The sequence below is a fragment of the Oreochromis niloticus genome, linkage group LG6 (assembly GCF_001858045.2).
Source record: "Oreochromis niloticus isolate F11D_XX linkage group LG6, O_niloticus_UMD_NMBU, whole genome shotgun sequence".
Classification (NCBI taxonomy): domain Eukaryota; kingdom Metazoa; phylum Chordata; class Actinopteri; order Cichliformes; family Cichlidae; genus Oreochromis; species Oreochromis niloticus.
Window position 1 is genome coordinate 7241867 of NC_031971.2, and position 19136 is coordinate 7261002.

General features: G+C 40.6%; 1 protein-coding gene across 1 annotated transcript; it reads right to left on the minus strand.

The window, feature by feature from the left end:
* Nucleotides 1-11566: 11566 nt before the first annotated feature.
* On the minus strand, nucleotides 11567-13120 carry ier2b (immediate early response 2b). Its single transcript, XM_003454081.5, has one exon. The coding sequence runs from the start codon at nucleotides 12957-12959 to the stop codon at nucleotides 12408-12410; it is 552 nt and encodes a 183-aa protein (XP_003454129.2). The 5' UTR covers nucleotides 12960-13120; the 3' UTR covers nucleotides 11567-12407.
* Nucleotides 13121-19136: the final 6016 nt, after the last annotated feature.

Below are 19136 nucleotides of genomic sequence, written 5' to 3' on the forward strand. Positions count from 1 at the left end.
CTCCTGTCTGCTTCATTGATGCCACACACCGTGACACCGCTGACAAATCAGATTATACATAATCTAATCGCATCTAGTTGGTGCGATAACAGATGCAAAATAGCTTGTTTTAGCTGCACAAAGAACTGTAGGTGGAATCAGTGAAATCAATACAAGACTGGACAAACTCATTGCAATTCATCACGGGGAAAATGCATGTAAATAGATTTTGGTTGTTCGTGAGAAGAGAAGCTTATTGTGATGTTCTGCAAACTTGAAGGCAAATCCAAATGCTACAGTCACAAACTGGAAATAAAGGATGGCCATTACTTACATTTTAATCTGCAGTATTTCTAAAGACCTGCAGGGTGCCTCTCTTCTTGTAATAAAATAAAAGTAAGTCAACTTCCAAAGAAGTCTGTAAAAACACAACTTTCTGCCTTCCCTGATCCATGATTGCAATAAATACTTTCCGAATGAGTTCATAGTGTCTGCTGCTAGTTAAAACTCATGATAAGTTATTGTGCCACTTTTATTTATTTATTTATTCTTGTTGCTAGCTGCTGTAGACTACGCCTAGCCTTGCCCAGACATCTTCCCAAAACACTTGCCTGCCTTCTTTTACTTTGTCATCTCAAAGTGAATTGTTAAAATCTCAGTAAGATAAGAAAAAATGACCCATCTGTCTACGAGGAGGTGCTGGTACCATATGACCAATGAGAAACATGAGCAGGCGTGCCAGGAGCAGAGTCATTTACACTGCTCAAAACCAAAAAAAGCTGTTGTCACTTTGATTTTCAGCTTGTCTTTCCATTCAGCCCCCTGTAGCTCAATACCTTTCATTTCCATCAAATGATGTGGGATCCAAAGACATTACCCAGTCCATATAGGAATAGACATCTAGCATGATTCTTTTTCTTACTGAGAGCTTGCTCTCTGTTAACTTTTTCTTTAAATTTACCTTCTACTGAGGATTTAGATCTCATTATGAAAAAAACAAAACCAAAAACACCAAATAAATGAGGCACATGATAACGCAGGGTTAAACCTTTAGCCTCCTGATACCGAGAAGAACAACAGATGAATTTTGTGAGTTTTGTGAGCTTTCAGGACATTATGTTGTACAGGAGAACAACTGGAATGCTGCTCTCCTGAACAGCCGATCACATGTAACAGGAGTAAATAAATTCTGTGGTGATTTAAATATGAGGACAGTGAGCACTGTAACCAGTGGCTCTTCTTCTTGTACTCTTTCATTAATAAACCAAATTATGGATGACAGAACAATATTTTAGAAAAGTCAGTACAACAATTATAAACATTTTTAAACCATTTTTGTTAGTTTATACCAGCTGTCTACTTTATTCAAGGTGTCACAGCAAGAAGACAGACAACAGAAGTCACAAGATCAGGGCAACTTGGTATGACAGAGTAATACAGACTACATGAATAATACAGTGTTACACACTAACAGGATGACAGCAGATACACATGCTCACAGTGAAACAACAGGAATGATGTGGTGAAACTTTTACTTAATCGGCGTTTAGTTTAAAAGCAACAAACAGTATCATGGAAACTACGTTTGTGGGATTTATTTACACTTTCACAACTTATATTTTCACACAGGACCTCATAGCTTTGGATAGCTTTTCTCCCTTGAGAAATGAAATCCTCACTTAAAAACTGTATTTTGTATTAAGTCTAATGATAGAAATGGTTTGATGAACTGAAATACATAAGTGGGAGAAAGATACAAAAAAATAAGAAAAATGGAAGAAGGAAAATGCTTTCTCACAGCAAAAATTACTTTGAGCACTCGGGTCTACATTGTGGTCATTTATAATCTGAACAGCTATAAATGTAAGTGTTAATAATATGATTATAATCTTTTCATGCTGTTGAAATGACCCAAATACAGACACTTGGAATGAAACTTTAATCTAACAAAAGGCGAGCTGTTTATTTGTGGCTGGGAGAAAGTAAAAAACAAAAGGCCGATCCACACTGAGGCAAAACTAACTAGAACTAAACTGAGAAAAACTAGATGCTAAACACAAGAGACAAAGAACAAAACCTTGAACATCATAAAAACCTGAAGTTGAAAAAAGCATGAAACTGAATAAAGGCAGACAGAGGACATATATATATACTTAAAAGAGTAACAAGGGAAGTGGAAACACATGGGGAACACAACTGACACAAATTATGATACAGGATGATACAACTAAACATGCTGAACATGGAAAACACAGACATGAAACACTGGGGAGAAGGAGTGATACACTAGATGAACATGAAACAGGTAAAGGGAAAGAAGGCACAGACATAACTAAAAATCATACAAAGGGGACAAGAGACTTATACAGGAAACACAAAATTACACAAAATTACCATAGGGAGAATGGATGAAACGAAACCTAACTAAGACATGCCAATAAGAACACTAGAACTTACCATTACATCATAAGAAATCAGACATAGATAATAAACTCAAAATGCTGGGTCACAGACCCAACGCCCTGGCAAAAAACAGGTCATTTAGCCCATTGGGCAACTTCATGGCATATTATTATTCATTGAAATCATTACAATATATTGTGTAAAATTCAACTTTTGCAGATATAAATTAGTCGTTACTCTCTTGAATACGTTATAGGTGCATAAATGCTACAAGTAAGTCAGTTTAGCCTGTTAGTAGATGATTGCTAGGCAACATGATCTGTTATAGATAAAAACCTTCAGAGATCTGTGAAGCGCCCCTGTGCCAGTTTTGGTTGCGCAGACCCTGATCATACGTGAGGAGTTTCTGGACGAACAAACACACACACAAACAAACAGGTAGATTTATTGCACAATATTAGAAATTTACAAAGGAGTTTTGCAATTGCTAAGCTATTAAACCGCAATGACTTGTCATCCAAACTCTATCTCTTAATGAGTCAGTCTTTTCAGATTCTCTTTTTTCTCTATATTAGCTTCATTTCACTTTAGAACCTGAAGAGGGCTTGATTTACTACCATCTCATCCTAGATACGGACCTCACTGCTGTCACTTTAATCACTATCACTGTGATAATATATACGTCACTGAGATGTTCCTGAGTATCTCCTGCAAACTAGATCCCTGAATGGATGAGCGAGTTAGTGAATGAAAAAGTGGTCCATGAATGCAGCCAGCTCATCACAGGTGTGATTACCCTGAAAAAAAAGCTGCCTCTCTTTCTATTTAGGAATTTGAAGCATGTTGAAATCAAACGCCCCCTCACCGAGCGTCCCTAGAGTGCCTCCCTCCTGTTCCTCCTCCCACTCTCTGTCTACGTCTGGCACTACGTCACTGATGGCAGCCGTGGAAGACACACAAACACACACACCTACATGTTCTCACACATGCAGCCTTTGCTGTGTCCTACGCTCCCCTCCTCCCCACGGAGTCACGTTTTATTGACATCCCTCCTGCCTGCGTTTCTCTGAATGCCTCTTCCTGGAGCCATCCTTCTTCTCACATCTATCCTTCCTCCTCCTCTCTGTCTGCCTGCGTCTCCACTCACATGGCTGTCTTCCACCTCCTCCCACACACACACACTCACTCACTCACACTCACTGGGTGGCACTTGACAGATACCCAAATAGACTAAAAACATGAGAAGAGTCTTAATTAGATTTTTATGAAAAGATACAATGATCTGTGGGCTTAAAGCATACCCACAGGCCATTAGCCTGCCTACTGCATCAAACACACACACACACACACACACACACACACACACACACACACACACACACACACACACAGTCGCACAAGGCCAGATGCATTAGAGCGCTTTGTCCTTCTCGTGCAGTCTTAAAATAGACTCCTCCTACATAATGTGTTGCCCGTCGGCATCATTTCCCATCTCTGCCAGCTCTGCTGCTGCCAGACGTGCACACACACACACACACACACACACACAAACACACACACACACACACACACACACACACACACACAGGCTATCTTACTCATTCACGCTCATAGTTAGCAGTTCCTCTGCTTTAATGAAACATATCAGTCAGCACTAATAGAGCGGGATGTCATGTGTTCACAGCCTTTTAACATGGACTCATCGAGCAATCACACGCACAGAGCCGCAACTCCTAACTACTTCCTCCTCCTTCTCCTCTCTGGAGAAGCCCAAGGCCACTCACTAACCACATTTTGACAGAGCGGGACTCCCTGTTCAAAGAACTTTCTTCAGTTTGTTACACAGGGGGGGTTTTTGGAGGACAATGAAGTATTTAAAAGTCATGACAAGTTTTGGGAAGGTAATTTCCCCAAAAAATCCTGTCTATGAATTACTCATATGGCTCATATGATCTCTTAATTGCTTGATGCTTCACCCTTTCGTTGCAGAAACATTAAAAAAATCAAGAAAAAAAAAGCTGAGGCCAGATAAACTTTTATTTCCTGCCAATCACATGGGCTTCTGTTAAAAATGACCCGTGGACAGTTGTTTCTTCACCACTAATGAGAATGCAGCATAAGCTGTGGGGCGTAGGTGGTGCTAATTCTACCATCAGGTGTAATGAAACATTGCACAAGTAGAGCGTGCAGTTAAAGTGGTAGCTATGAGAGGAAATGGCCATTTATGTTTGTTTCATTTGTTTATCTGAAAAAAAAGACAGCTGATGTTTTTGTATGTTGCTGCGTTTGTCACGTTTCCACCATCATTTTCATTCGCACTTTCTCACATCCATGATCTGCTAGTCCAGCAAATCCCAGTGGTGCTCTGTTTGACTGACATCTGGTGACTTTGTGTCATTTTCAAGAAATCCACTTGGATTCATTTGAGTTTTGTGACATCCTGCTGGAGGATCTGTACAGTGCGGTCATAAAGGGATGGACATGGTCAGCAGTAACACTCAGGTACTCTGATGTTTAAATGAAGACTAAGGAGTCCAAGGTGTGCAAGAAAATGTTCCCCATTATAGCAGCCAGGCCTGAGTTTTAGTGTGGAGGACCCAAACGCAGACATATGGAGGCAAGGTTTCACAAAAAGCAAACCATTTATTAGACAAAGGAAGTAAAACCAAAAGCGAAACACCAGAACCACAAAGTCACCAGAATAAAGTAGGAAATGTGAAAGCAGATTATCTTGACCATGTGTCAATGCCTACATTCACTGAGTTGCTGCCAAGCGACTGGCTAATTAGATATTTGTGTTAACCAACAGTTTAACAGGTGTACCTGATAAATTAACAAGATAATGCCTTTCTTTATTGATGGAGCTTCTTGAATGACAGGTGGACAACTGTAACCGGAACCTGTAGCAACAAGTTATACTACTATACCTCAGTCATTATGTAACAAATAACATGCCCTCCTGTGCACTTAATTGTACTAACAGACCTTCTGAGATGTCTGTAGCCCGTGACTGTATGAAGTGCTAAGTGGGCTGAGTGACTGTCATGAAATCATTAATGTGTTAACGTGGTGATGGCGAATCTTTTATTTTGAGATATCAGGGACTGTCAGTTCCAATTCTAGCCCGCTCTGTGTCTCACTAATGTTTGCACATGCATTGTTTTAATATGTCTATAGTTAATGTGCTTATATAAATGAATGACTCCCACACTCTCAGATACATTAGAAACCATCTAAGCAGTGTAATGCAGCGCTATAATGTGTAGAATATCTGTATTTACGCACATGTACATGATCACATAGGTTATCTCCCACCATCACAGGCAGCGCAGCGTCATTGGACGCATGCATATCCTGTGACATTTCCTGTGCTGTTCTTTTTTTAGCTCCGAGCTGTTACAGCTCTACGTCATGCCTCTGTCTGGCCTCTGCACTCTGCATTTTAATCAGGCAGCTTCTTACATGGCTTTCACAAGGCAGCACTGATCCAGGGAATCCATCATATCTCTTTGCTTTGCTGCTGTAGCAACAGCATGATATGTTAGAGCTGTGTTTACCTCATTCATTTTAAGAGCTAGGCCTGGAGATATTCTTATTATTATTATTATTAAGAATATCTTAATATTATTATTCTTACCATCAAAATATAATCAATTAACAGTCCACAGAATGAACTGATCTTTTAAATGATCATTAGAAATAAAGCTAAAAATAGCTCTTTGCATGAAGGTCCAGTTGACGCACTATAAACACACAGTCTATTGTTTCATTTGTCCAGGTCTCGGTTACACAACTGCTCTGCCGGAAATGCTCATTAGAACAGCAAGCCAGGATTAATCTGCAGCTGAAAATAGTCCCCAACAAATGTACTGTTGTTTACTCCTGCATGAGTCATGGTTGCTAAAAATAGGTTCCAACTCTCATAGACGGTGTTTAGAAACATTTAAATTTATATTCATGTATTTGAGGCATTTTAGAAATCTAGTATTAACGCTGGATCATTGTTATATCTTCATTCGAAAATCAGCAAGAGCTTAGACTTGAAAACTCATGAACGATACATAATATGACTAAACTGAACTGGCATTAAATTTCTCCTGATATTACCTATAGAATGTTTAATACACAAAATAGTTACCTCTAACGTTCCATTAGTGTCAGCTTTAATTTATGTTTATTGCAACACTCTACGTGATGCCATAAAGTCTTATCCTTTAGCATATATTAGCATACTAATATATAGATATGCTGTATAGGTCTCCATTTACAAGACTGAAGCTTATTCAAACAAACAAACAAAATTTAATTGAGTTTAGAGAAATTTTAATGTAATTGAATGAAAGTCTGAAAAAAGTTCAATGTTGCTGGGACCTAGCAGTGCTAATATAGGAGAGGGGACATTAAAGCGTTTTAGAGTCATTTTATATAATCAAAGAACTCAATTGTTTTATATCTCTATGTATCTCTCATGTTGGATAATTCATCTCTAAGAGACAGACCTGTTAAAAGCTTAACTGGTAAAGTTCACTCATTGGACAATTCATTAGTTACACCCAGCTTGTACCAGGTTGGAACCTGCTTTGCTTTAGTTCATGGATTCAACAAGAAGCTGGTGTTGAGCCTGTATGAACTGCAGCTTCAGTTTCCTGACAGGAGTGGCATCGGGTGTCTTCTGCAGCTGTAGTCCAGCCACTTCAAGGTTTGATGTGTTGTCCATTCAGAGATGCTGTTCTGTATATCTTGGTCAAAACAAGTGATTGTTTGAGTTATTTTTGGTGTCCTATCAGCTCAAAGCAGTCAGGCAATTCTCCTCTGACGTCTGACATGAACGAGGCATTTTCGCCCAGAGAAACCAAAACCGTGCCACCTTCAAAGGCACTTAATTTATCAGAATAGCAATAAACTAGCTTTAAAGACTAAAGGTTTAAACTGAATCTCTCTCAGTATCAGGTTTTGATTCTGTATGTTAAACTGTGATTTAACTGTGCTTGATTCTTTTCGCTATAGGTTAAGAAGACTTCCTCTATTACTGTTAAGTGTATCAACATAATACAGTAATTCATTCAATTCAATTCAAGCTAAAACCTCTAAACATCCTGACTTAGGTCTTGAACACTAATAGGATTATAAAGCATTATCAGCTGTAATCCAGGACTTCCACTCACGGTCAAGTCAGACGCTAAGAAACGAGCAGGACGTGATTACAAGGAACAGAAAATTGATGTTGATGGTCCTTAGATTGAGCCCAGTTTATTACCTTTTGAAGTGCTGGGTTTTTTAGAAACAGGCGGTACATTTGTGTACCAGCTTTTCTTGCAAAGGCACACTGAAAGGAAAGAGACAAAAAACTAAAAATGCACTTCTGCAGGTTCACTTAAAAGGAAGATTTGCACCTCTGACTCCATTAAGGCCCCTCTCAGAACAGCGTGAAGGTAACACACAAGCCTGCAAATTTATAAGACAAACGGCTTGTGAGGTGAAAATTTGATTTAGTTTGATGAAAGTGCTTATTTCAGGCTTCCATTTTTTTTGTTGTTGTTATTAAATGTGTGTAATGCTGTTTGATTGGAGCACACGAACTGTCCAAGGACATGTTATATTCTTCTTTAAGTGGCTAAAGTAGGACACTGTGTACCACAGCTGTTGTACGCAGCTGTGGAAAACGTGGTGCGTTCAGGTGCGCAGCCTCTGAGTTGAAGGTTTTTCTCTTGTCTAAATAGTGAAGTTGCAGGTATTAGAGGACCAATCTGGACTGTGGGGGTGGGGGGGTGGTGTGTGAAGAGTTAACGTGAGCCTCCATCAAAACTAAAGAGTGGGCAAGCTTTTTCCTGCCTCATACCACGCGGTATGATGAAACTATGACAAGGATTGAGAAATATGATGATTGATCAGTTACTCAGTGCCTCAGTTAGTCAGCAGTGAAAAATGTGGCTGACTGGCATGACATGTAAAATTTTGGCGGGTATTTATGACAGTCAGAGAGCTAAGACCACACCCCTGTGGGTGGTTTTCATTCTCATGGAACTTCACTCACCCAATAAGTGGCATTGTTTTAGCCCATGAACCAATTATATTGTGTTTTAAATTACACAGAGCGAGTTAAGTCCTTGTTTTACAAGGCGATAAACACCATTACACACTGGAATTCACTCTGGCAGCATAACTATTGCCGCTTAAAGAAGGATTTATACATGAAAGCGCAGAAGGCGTACACATGTAGGCTTCACTACGTATGGTTTGACCCAGATGTGGAAGCTGTTGTTGGCAGATCAGGGTCACTGTGATAAAACCCTTATCCGAGAGCTTATACGAACATGCATATCTGGTGGCAAAAACACTTATAGTGTGATACTGAAGCTGCTGAGCCCTTTTGAAGGAAAACAACTGTGATAACTGTAAATATGAATTATCAGAAACCAGTGGGTCCAAAACTGAAGGTCCAAATTCTACCACAGAGGAGTGGTCACCACTTAATTAAGGATGAACACAGATCTTTATATATTTTAAAGACTGTTCTCATTTTGTCCTTTTGTTTTGCGAAATCTTTTCAGCTATTAAAAAACAAACATCTTCAAATCAGTCTGGATGATCTTAAGACATCTCGTGGAATCACAAATAGACGCTCCTTCTTTTTAAGGGGTGGAAGATAAGAGAGATAAAAATGATGCCTCCATGTTTTTGATTTTGGATCTACTTGTGTTGAGCAGCTTAATGTGATTCACAGTTTGCAATATTAGATGTGTCTTTTACTGCGCCCTTGCAGTTCATCCCCTGATTGAAACAAGCCATTTCAGCTCCATTACCCTTGCCTTTGTGCTAACTCTTTCTTCAGATTGGATGGACTATGCAAACAAGAGGCCAGAGCTGTGTGCTCGGGTGGCCAAATGAAGGATACTGCCTCTCCTTAACATCATAAGCATAAACTCTTGGCTCACAGGGATTACGTTTATATATGCTCAGAAAAATGATTTGAAACTATACCCATGTTTAATATGAGCACACACCATTATAGCACTACATTTATTGCAGAAAAATAAGAACAGTTCCTTTTAGTCCAAATCCGCTCACAAGAAAATAGCTGAAAGCAAATCGATCATTTCATTCATTTTTGAGGTGACCCGAGGTCCTTTCTGTTTAGACTGAATCATAAACCGGGACCGCTGAAAGTAGCATGTTGCAGTCCTAAAATAATAACGCTAATAAGAGCACAGAAATTCTAAGTATACATTATAACACCCTTACATTAATAACAGTATTTTCTGTGTATTGATTTAATTTTCTTTGTTCTTTTTACACATACTTTAAGAGGTTTGTAGTACAAAAAACACATTTTGGGGTCAACTTGAAAGAGAAGCAGATATGAAATGGAAAAGTGAGGTCAGAGGTCAAAAGTGGTGATATGTAGAACCCCTTTATATCATTCCCTATATGTTGTCAGTACAAACAATGGCATTATGAAACATAGTTTTAAACAGCTCTATATAGCATTATTATCGCTTTGACCTTGAGACCAATCTATTGATCTGGAAGGAGAGGTCAGAGGTCAAATGTGGCATGATATTGTAAACCTTCATGTGGTACTTTGAATATCTTGATAAAACACTCCACACTTCATACACCACGCACGAATCATAGTTTCTAAGTGATAAGGTTATAAATGTTTTTGTCAGTTTTCAAACAATAAATCTTGGAGTTGACCTTCAAGACCTCGATGGATGTAAGGTAAACTTTAAGGGATTGTTAACATGACCCCACTCGACACCCCTTAGGAGAGTTCACTCAAAAACTTTTGAGTAATTGTGTTTGCAAACAAAAAGAATGACACATGAGTCTAATGTTTTAAGCTTAAGGTGTTCACAGACCTCATGGGGTTCCAGACTTAGCGGTTCTCTGATAAGAGTGATAACGTTGACAGCAGTGGAAAAAATTAGACAACTTCACCTTCGAATTACTTTCATTTTGAACCGTCACACTTCAGGATGACGTCAGACTGAAGATCAAAATCTTTTTCTACTTCACCTTTTCCTCAACACCTTATAATAAATGTTCATACTCAAGTGGATTTTTATAGCGCTCACAGTCATGTTAGTGGTCTCCATTGTTCTGCACTGTAGCTCATGTGTAATAAAGGAATGCTATGATCAGACTTCCAGGAACCTTGTTTTTCTTCACTGCTGACTTCACTGTGTACTAAATGTGGCTGCAACTATAATCAAACCCGTGAACTCATCGCAATTGGTTTTTCAGCAAACATTCCACATACTGTGTCCGAGTCTTGTCAACAGGAAATTTGTCACAGTGAAGAGTTACTCCAGTCTTTTACAAACTGCCTGGCTTATTTATAGCTCTGCCTCTCACACCTTGTTGCAGCAGTGTTGCCATCCTCTCCTAAATTAGAACAGCGTGTGAGCCATAAGTGACAAAAATAAAGGTAATGATTTGCCAGAACTACTAAATAAGAGCCAAGCTGAGGATTAAAAATTATAATTTTTCAGTATTTGGGTTCAGGGGGAGTTGTAATTGTGTGAGATGTGTAAGTTCTTCTTTCATTTTTAATTCCTCTTCATCTCAGGTTCTGCTTCAATATGCGGTAAATGAGGGGGAAGTAGATGTGGGTGAAGGGTGATGTTAAAGGTGACAAGGATCTTAATCGAACATGAGGATGATGACTGCGCAACCGGAACAACCTGATCAGAGTCGCCGCCGTCGTTGAGTTTCGGGGTGTAGTTACACTCGAGGCAGCTGGCAGGAAGTTGATGATGAAGAAACCCTCAGGTTCTAAACACCACCTGCTGCTGTGTGCATTATTCAGCAGCGGCGTTTGGCCCCAGCTGCAATGTTGCGTAACTCTTCTAATACCCCCTCACCGAATCGGTGTCAGGTCATGTTGGAAGGATGTGATTCAGAATTCTGTCATAATCCACAGGAAGTGGTACAACCAGCGAAGCTGTTCATTTGTGTGTGTGCGTGTGTTTGTATGTGTCTTAGTGTAAGCACGAGATTAGTGACAGCAAGCCAGACTGGCGCTGGGCTGTACCATCCTCCTCCTGTTTTAAAGGATTGACCCTCTAAACTGTGTTGACTAGCAGACCTTTTGATCTGAAAAGGAGTTTTGTATGTGTGTGTGTATGTGTTTGAAACTTTAAACGTCAGTCTATTAGAACAAAGATTTCAGGACAACTCATTAACCTTTCTACATGTTTATTACAAATATTTACAACATTAATTCACTCACATGAATTAAAGAGCAGCTTTGAATGTGAGGTAACATCATTTCACAGACAAGACGTGAACAAGGTGGTTTCAATGACATTAAAACACACACAGTTTAAATTAATGGGCTTCCAACCCCGCGTGAACAGCCATGTGAACACAGTATGTAGGACAGTCCCCCAAGCAGTAGTATCGATCTATCAAAGTCCACAGCAGCAGCAGCTGAACGTGCATGTAAATGTGTGCGCAGCAGTGTGTCTGCCTCAACTGTCCTTCCTCTTAACAGTGTTTCAGTGTGATATCCGGGTGTAAAGGCCGGAAATTCCCTGAAGTCCCGGTTTTGTGTGTATGTGTGTGTGTGCTGGTTTATGGTCAACTGTTAACCACTTCACTTCTTCTCTGTCTGACTCAAGTCTCTTTCTGCTGATTCACACATACACACACTTTGAGTCAGCAGCAGTCACTTGTTTGGACTCATTAAACTGAAGGTGAATCACCAGGAAACAAAAAGCAACACAACCAGTTCCCCTTCGGGTTCTTCCTCAAACTTTCCGCCGTCTCTCTTGCCGGCCCGCTTCTTCTCCTTGTGTGCTTTGTTGTTCTCTGTGGGGGCTTTACAAGCCCGGCAGGCACACTGTGATTGACCGGAGAGCTCGGACCAGTGCCCCGGTAATCCCACTGTCCCGGGACTGCTGATGTAGGTCAGCTCCGCGGTGCGCAAAGGGATCACAGCGCCCTTATAGGTTAACGAGGAGTAGAGAATCACTCCGCTCTAAAGTCCCCATAGGAGGCTATTTTCTCCCTCCATCTGTTCAGAAGGCAGGTATAACCCGATTTAGAGACAAAGTGGTCAGGGACTCCCCGGCGCGACAGCTGCAGAGTGGGACCTCATACCTCTCTTCCCCGGGCTCCAGCCTCGCCCTCTTACTTGGGAGGAAGTCAGGCGCCGCCGACGCCTTCCCTCGGCGTTTCCTGGACTGCTTGGCAGGGCTTAAGTTTTCTTTGTCCTCTATGATTTCGCTATCACACCCGTCCTCCGTATTGTCCGGCTCCTCTGGGGCCGTTTCGGTTGAGTTAAGAACCGGCTGGGGTTCTGGCTGAGGCTCTGGTAGCCGGGTTTGTTCCCCTGGGCTGGAGCTGGTGTCCATCGGCTCCTCCGGAGCTGACTGCGCCCCGTTCGGGCCCTCGCTCTCCCGCGAAGAGTGATAGATGTCCCGGGCAGACCTCATGACCAGGGAGAGTAGGAGGCTCCGGTGAAGTCTCAGTCCTCCTCTCTGGGTCCTGGAGGCGTACAGCTTGCTTATAGACACGGCCAGGATCCGCCTGGCTTCGATGTTCACTTCCATTGCTGTTGTGGCACTCATTGTTTTTCTGTGCGTAATTGCGCACCGTTGTTTTGGCACTTTAACCAAAGGCGAAAGGCTGAGTTTAACTTTAGTTTCTAGCTTGTAATCTATTTTAGCTCAGACTTCGGCTCTTCTCCGTTTGTTGTCATCTGAGAAATGAGAGCGTGTGAGTAGCAGGGTGGTGTTTTATTTCCTCTCTGACGTAATGTGGACTTCATTCCTCTGTAAGTGACAAACAGGCGCCGCCCACACCTGATGTAGCTGTAGCAGCAGCACACACACACCCACACATACACACACACACACACACACCATCTGTTCCGTCTACCATTCCTTCCTCACAGTTTTTTTTTGTATTACTTGGATATCTTTCCCTTTGCTGTAATAAATTTGAAAGATGCTTTGGTTTCTAGTAACATATTTTCTCTTTCTCGTTTTCAAACTTTTCCATAAAACATTTAAAATATGTCAAACAAGGTCTCAATGTTTGATCCATATTTTATTCAAAATATTTCTTAGACATTTTATTTTAAAATACTACAAATTCTAAATCACTGTAGGCTTAAATCACCCTTTACTATCTATCTATCTAAAAAAAACTTGCTCATTGCAATTTTACGAGCAGAGGTTTGAAACATGAGAGGCTATTGAGCACATCAGATGTCAGGTGTGCTGCCCGGTGTTTAAGGAAGTTTTTGAATGTAAAGTACCTTTAAAAAAAACTAAATAAAGAATGGTAATTGAGCAGCGTGAGATTAACCGCTGTTTACATTCGGGTAAAAACCCAGACAGCAATTCGAAGAACTGACGTGGGAAAAGGAAGTGTGTTCAGTTTCTCGTGAGTTTTGGCTCCTCCTCCATATCACACACAAACACACAGAGCAGCGTACTCATGACTTCAGAGGACATTCCGTTGACTTATATGACTAGCTGTACTGTAACCATAACTGGCCCAGAGTGCTTGTTGTCTAAACTTAGCCTCAGTCCCAAACTTAAACCTTCAGATCTGACTAACTTGTTGTGTGTTTGTCACTCTAGCATAAAGACGCTCTATAACTAGCTTTAGGTCCCCACAACAGGAGTAACGCCTGGACTACACACTCAAGCGCTTACCGCGTCATTCACTCACACGTTCTGCCTCCATATATGGCTCATCCGGTAGCCTGGGAACGCGCACAGTGGAAAAGCCGTGACGCGAACGCGCAACCGCAGCCCTTCCTCCCCACGGTCCTCTCTCTCTCTGTGTGCCCGGGCACAGCGGTGGTGGCGTCATCTGTACTCCATATATGGAGTTATCACCGGTGTAAATAAGGTTACTAAGCAGCTGTACGACCGAAGTCAAACGGCAGGAGCCTTTCTGTCCGTGCTGCTTTCAAGTCCCATTGGAAATATGTTATCTTAGCCTAACAGCGCAGAAAAACCTCCGATTCTGCAGGGAGCAATGCGTAATAGAAGTCTTTCCAGAGAGCAAACGGATGTGCATGCACTTTTATGAGTCAGTTTGTTATTTATCTCTCCCTTTAATTGGTAGGGACAACGACCTCTGATCAAAAGGTGAAGGAAAAAGGCATAAAAGCTACAACGAGATAGTTCTTCCATTCAGATTGCAGCATCAGATAAGTCAGCATGACAAAAGTAAATATTTTCACTTAGCCAACTTGTGTCATAAACCTGTCTGAGTTTGTTTGTTTTTTTCTACAGAAACGCTTAAATGCAAATTTTGGGTATTTAGTAAAGGTCAGTTTAAGGTTAATACGTCGGAATGATGCACTGTATATAAAAGATGGACACAGCCTTGTGACATTAAATTATTTGTAAATTTGTGTTTTAAACTAAACTTTAACTAAAAAGCAGAAAAATGAATTTCTTATACTTCGAAACATCTCACTGTAATTTGAAAATATTGTGTGTGTGTGTGGAGGTGGGGGTGGGGGAGGACAAAAACAGTAAAGCAATCAAACAAAATGAACTCATAGACCTGAAATCAGGCAAATTCCATAACTTAGTGCAACTACAGTTATGCCCTCTCATCAGGCACTCATTTTAATTCTTTTTTTTTACGCCCACACGTAACTCTGCCTGTCACACAACTGCAAGTCAGTGCAGTATAATCATTGGCGCAGCGTGCCAATTACACTCGTTATCACTAACACTGGTAATCACCGCCCTCAAGTGCTGTAAAACATGCAAGCCGTAACCATGGAAACCTTTCCCATCACTGCTTTTCCTTCCCTGATGACGTGGACATGGCACCAGAAACACAAACAATATATTGGATACAGCTTGCACTGCATGCACTGTCTTCTTTGTTATTCCAACTATAAAATTTGTTGGACGTGTAAAAGAATAGGGGCAATAAAGTGGGCTGCAATAGCTACAATATATTTTTATGACTTTGCCAACAAAACATTGTTGTTTTAGCTGGTTGCTTTACCTTTGACAGATTTTACTTTACACTTGGGTTAAAGAAAAGAATTAGAAGATCAAAAAGATGTTTATTGCTACTTGCAAGAATGCCTCCTTTTTTTCTTTCTTTCAACAATCACATAAGTTTTTGGTCTGAATCTGTAAAAATTGTAAAAAAAATAAACTGATTTGTTGTTAGCAGTTTTGGGGGGGGGTTTTGTTTTTTAATCACATTTGACTCCTAGTATGCACGTTTAATGAGCCGGTCTATAAGCTGAGCAGATCTTAAGCAAAGAAAACAACCAAACATGACTTCACTTGAGGTCTGTGGATCCGTCGCTATGGTGACAATGTTATGTGAGATTATACTTACGCTGCCTCTGCCTAAGGCCAAATGTGAAGCGGGGAGTGTGAGTTGGTGTGTGTGTGTGCGCAGCAGACTAGAGGGCGGGGCCCGCTTTTTCACTGTGCAGTAATTCTTTGTATAGGATACAGTAAACAGTGGTTGGTAGTACTGGGAGATGACCTAGTTGGCAAAGTAGACTACAGGTGGAAAGCATAGAAACAGTTGCTACAATGAACATTATATAATGGCTGAGATTTTATTAACATATGCCTACATTTTAAAGCGCCATAGCTGCTATCGTCTATTTTTTAAGGACGGTTGCTAATGCTGTTCAGTAGGATATCCACAGTCAGGGGAAAGAGAAAGTACACCCTATTTTAATTCCAAAGTTTTACCTATCAGGACAATAAAAAATAACTTAGTCCTTCCCAAATTTAAAAAAAAAAATAGATAAATACAACCTTAGATAAACAACAGTGCATGACACATATTACACCACATCGTCATCTGACAAAAGCTGAACCAAAATGTGGAAGCAGTGTGTGAAAATCTAAGAAAAATACAAGTACACCCCATGACTCATTAGCTGTTAGAAGCATTTTTAGCAGCAATAATTTGAAGCATTTGTTTTCTGCATGACTTTATCAGTCTCACACATTGTTATGCAGGGATTTTGGCCCGCTCTTTGACAGTGTAGCTTCAGTTCATTGAGGGTTGCAGGCATTCATTAATGCACTACTCTTTTAAGGTCCCACTGTAGCATTTCAGTCAGGCTGCTTTCTGTTGTAGATTTGCTGGTGTTCTCGAGATCATTGCCATGTTGCATGACCCAGTTTTTTCCAACATTTGCTGTCAGACAGATGTGACTCTACAATACTTTGGTAAACAGAGGAGTTCGCCGTTGACTCAGTGACTGCAAGTCCTGTGGTTGCAGAATAGGTCTAAATCACCCCTCCTCCACTGTGCTTGACAGTGGAGGTGTTTATACTGATCTGCTGTGTTTAGTTTCCAGCAAACATTGCCCTGTGTATTATGGCTAAACATCTCCACTTTGGTCTTGTCTGTCCACAGGACATTGGTCCAGAAGTCTTGTGATTTGTTCAGCTTTGCAAACCAAGCTGCCATGTTTTGTTTTGTTTTTTCTTAGAGAGAAGAGTCTTTCTCCTGGCAACCCTTCCAAACAAGCCATACTGGTTCAGTCTTTGTCTAAATGTGCTGTCGTGAACTTTAATGTTTCGCATACCGGCTGAGCCCTGTAGAGTCTGAGATGTAGCTCTTGGGATTTTTGCAGTTTGACAGCTGTCTTCAAGCTTTGAATAATCTTTCTCACTGCAGAATGACAGACTTCATTTTGTCTGAAAATGCCCCATAACCCATCCCAAGCTGATGGGCAGCAACAATTGCTTCTTTAAGTCCATCGTAGAGGTTTTTCCTCCTCGGTGTTGTGTTATCACACACCCAAATGCTCCAGATCAGCAAACTTTCAAAACCTCTGCTTTTTCGTAGTTGCTCACACGTGGTGATGATCAGTTTGTTTGTCTGTCTGTCCTTACCTGATTTTAAGACCTGCTGAGAAACCTGCTGTACCTGCTGCAAATCCAAAAGCAGACACACACTCTCTACTTATTAGGTTGCAGCTTTACAAACTCTATTTTTATTTGAGTGCAACTTTGATTGAACATTTCCTCCGGGTAAACAAAGTAAGCAGAAAATAAATCTGAGTTGATTCTTATAGTCACATGCAACAGTCGTACACTAAGGTGTTTCCTTTTCCAGTCCCAGCATCTCTGTTGTGAACTGCTTTTGGCTGTTTCAGTAGGGAAGCTTCTATAGATTAGCACATCTCCTTCTGAGCTACACATTTCTTGTGAGACTCACATGTACTGTCACTTCCCATCATGCGCTTCCCATGAGACACTGAAAACAGCACACACAAAAAATAAAAATATAAAGCAAAACACATAGTTATAACTACTCTTTCAGTCTTCTGTGTAACTGCATTTCCTTTTCTTTGTGCTTGTGTTCCTAACAATGCAACAAAATCTGCAATAATACCTGCTTTCTCAAGAGCCAGCGGATAAATGGCAGACGTTTAGACAGCTGTCAGTCCTGCAGTATTAGCTTTTAAAAGCAGATGCAGTTTCTCAATAGAGCTGATTTACACTTGGCTCTAATTCTTGACAAAGGATTAACTGTGTGATAACCAAGCAATCATTTTTTATTTTTTATTTTTGTTAATTTTATAACCAAAAGCTGCAAACACCCTGTGGTTCCAGCATCCTTGACTTTAAATCAGTGCCTCGACAAAAACAAGTGGTTTAAATGAATCACCTCGGTCTGCGAGGAAGGGCGAACGCGCTTATCAGCTGCAGGAAGCTCCATTAGGTCATTCTTACTGGGAGCACTTAAAGGCACCACAAAGGAATGGGTCAGACTTCTATATTTAGACTCACGCTTCTCTGCCTGTTTTCTCCTGCTTGTTGACTCTCAGCCAGTTTCCTTTTTTATACTGGCACGATTTGGTTCAGTTCAGATCTTGTTTTGTTCCGGCAAAGAAAATTTTCCTGCTACATCACGGTGTTAGGGTAAAATGAGTCAAGGTTTCCGTCAAAGGCAGATCTGCCTTCAGCTGAGCTGGACAGTACTGAAGCAACGGCAACAGATCAAGTGACAGAACGAGTGGAATTTGTAAGAATCAGAAACATGTCCTCGTATCAGTTTTTTATCAAAGGGGTTTTTGAAGGTATTTTCCTCTTATTCAAACAGAACGTCGAAGGATGGTGGACATGAAACTGTACAGACTACAACTAGTTTTAAAGCATATTTGTGAAACGTTTGTGACTGTGTTGTATTGTATAATCACTAACTGTATAGCACGGGCTCAAACATTTGTCTGCCTAATGATGGTCCAGAAATGTGTTTACATATGACGCACACATAAACAAAGAGCAGGGCTTCTAAATGCAAAGCAACAGAGGGAGACAGTTTCCCAAACGATGAAAATGAAAGCTTTCTGGATAATAAAGGCATTCAAACTTTCAACATTCAAACCCTAACCCAAACTTTGATTCTTCTTTCTTGTGTGCGTGTGTTTACATGTGCAATGGTTACCCTCTCTATTTGTTTGTGGAATTTGTAAATCTAGATAAGCAAGGTTTTATGACATCACATTTATAACACGCTAACTGAAAGCCTGGGATAGTACCGGCTATGTGAACACAGCAGCGGCACTTTAAATCATCTTGTGACTTGTGTGTAAATGTTGACTCGGTGCTATTACCCCTCAAAAACTTGGGGTCACTTACAAAAAACCCTGGTATTAAAAGAGAAGATATTTCCCTAATATGATGTGAAACTGGTCAGAAATATTGTAGATGATGAGTAGTTATTACTGGAATCAGAATCAGTGATCATATTCCATTGAAATTCTGTTGAAAAATGTG

Coding starts and splice junctions, on each gene's coding strand:
- ier2b (XM_003454081.5), bottom strand. CDS start 12,959: ATGAGTGCCACAACAGCAATGGAAGTGAACATCGAAGCCAGGCGGATC.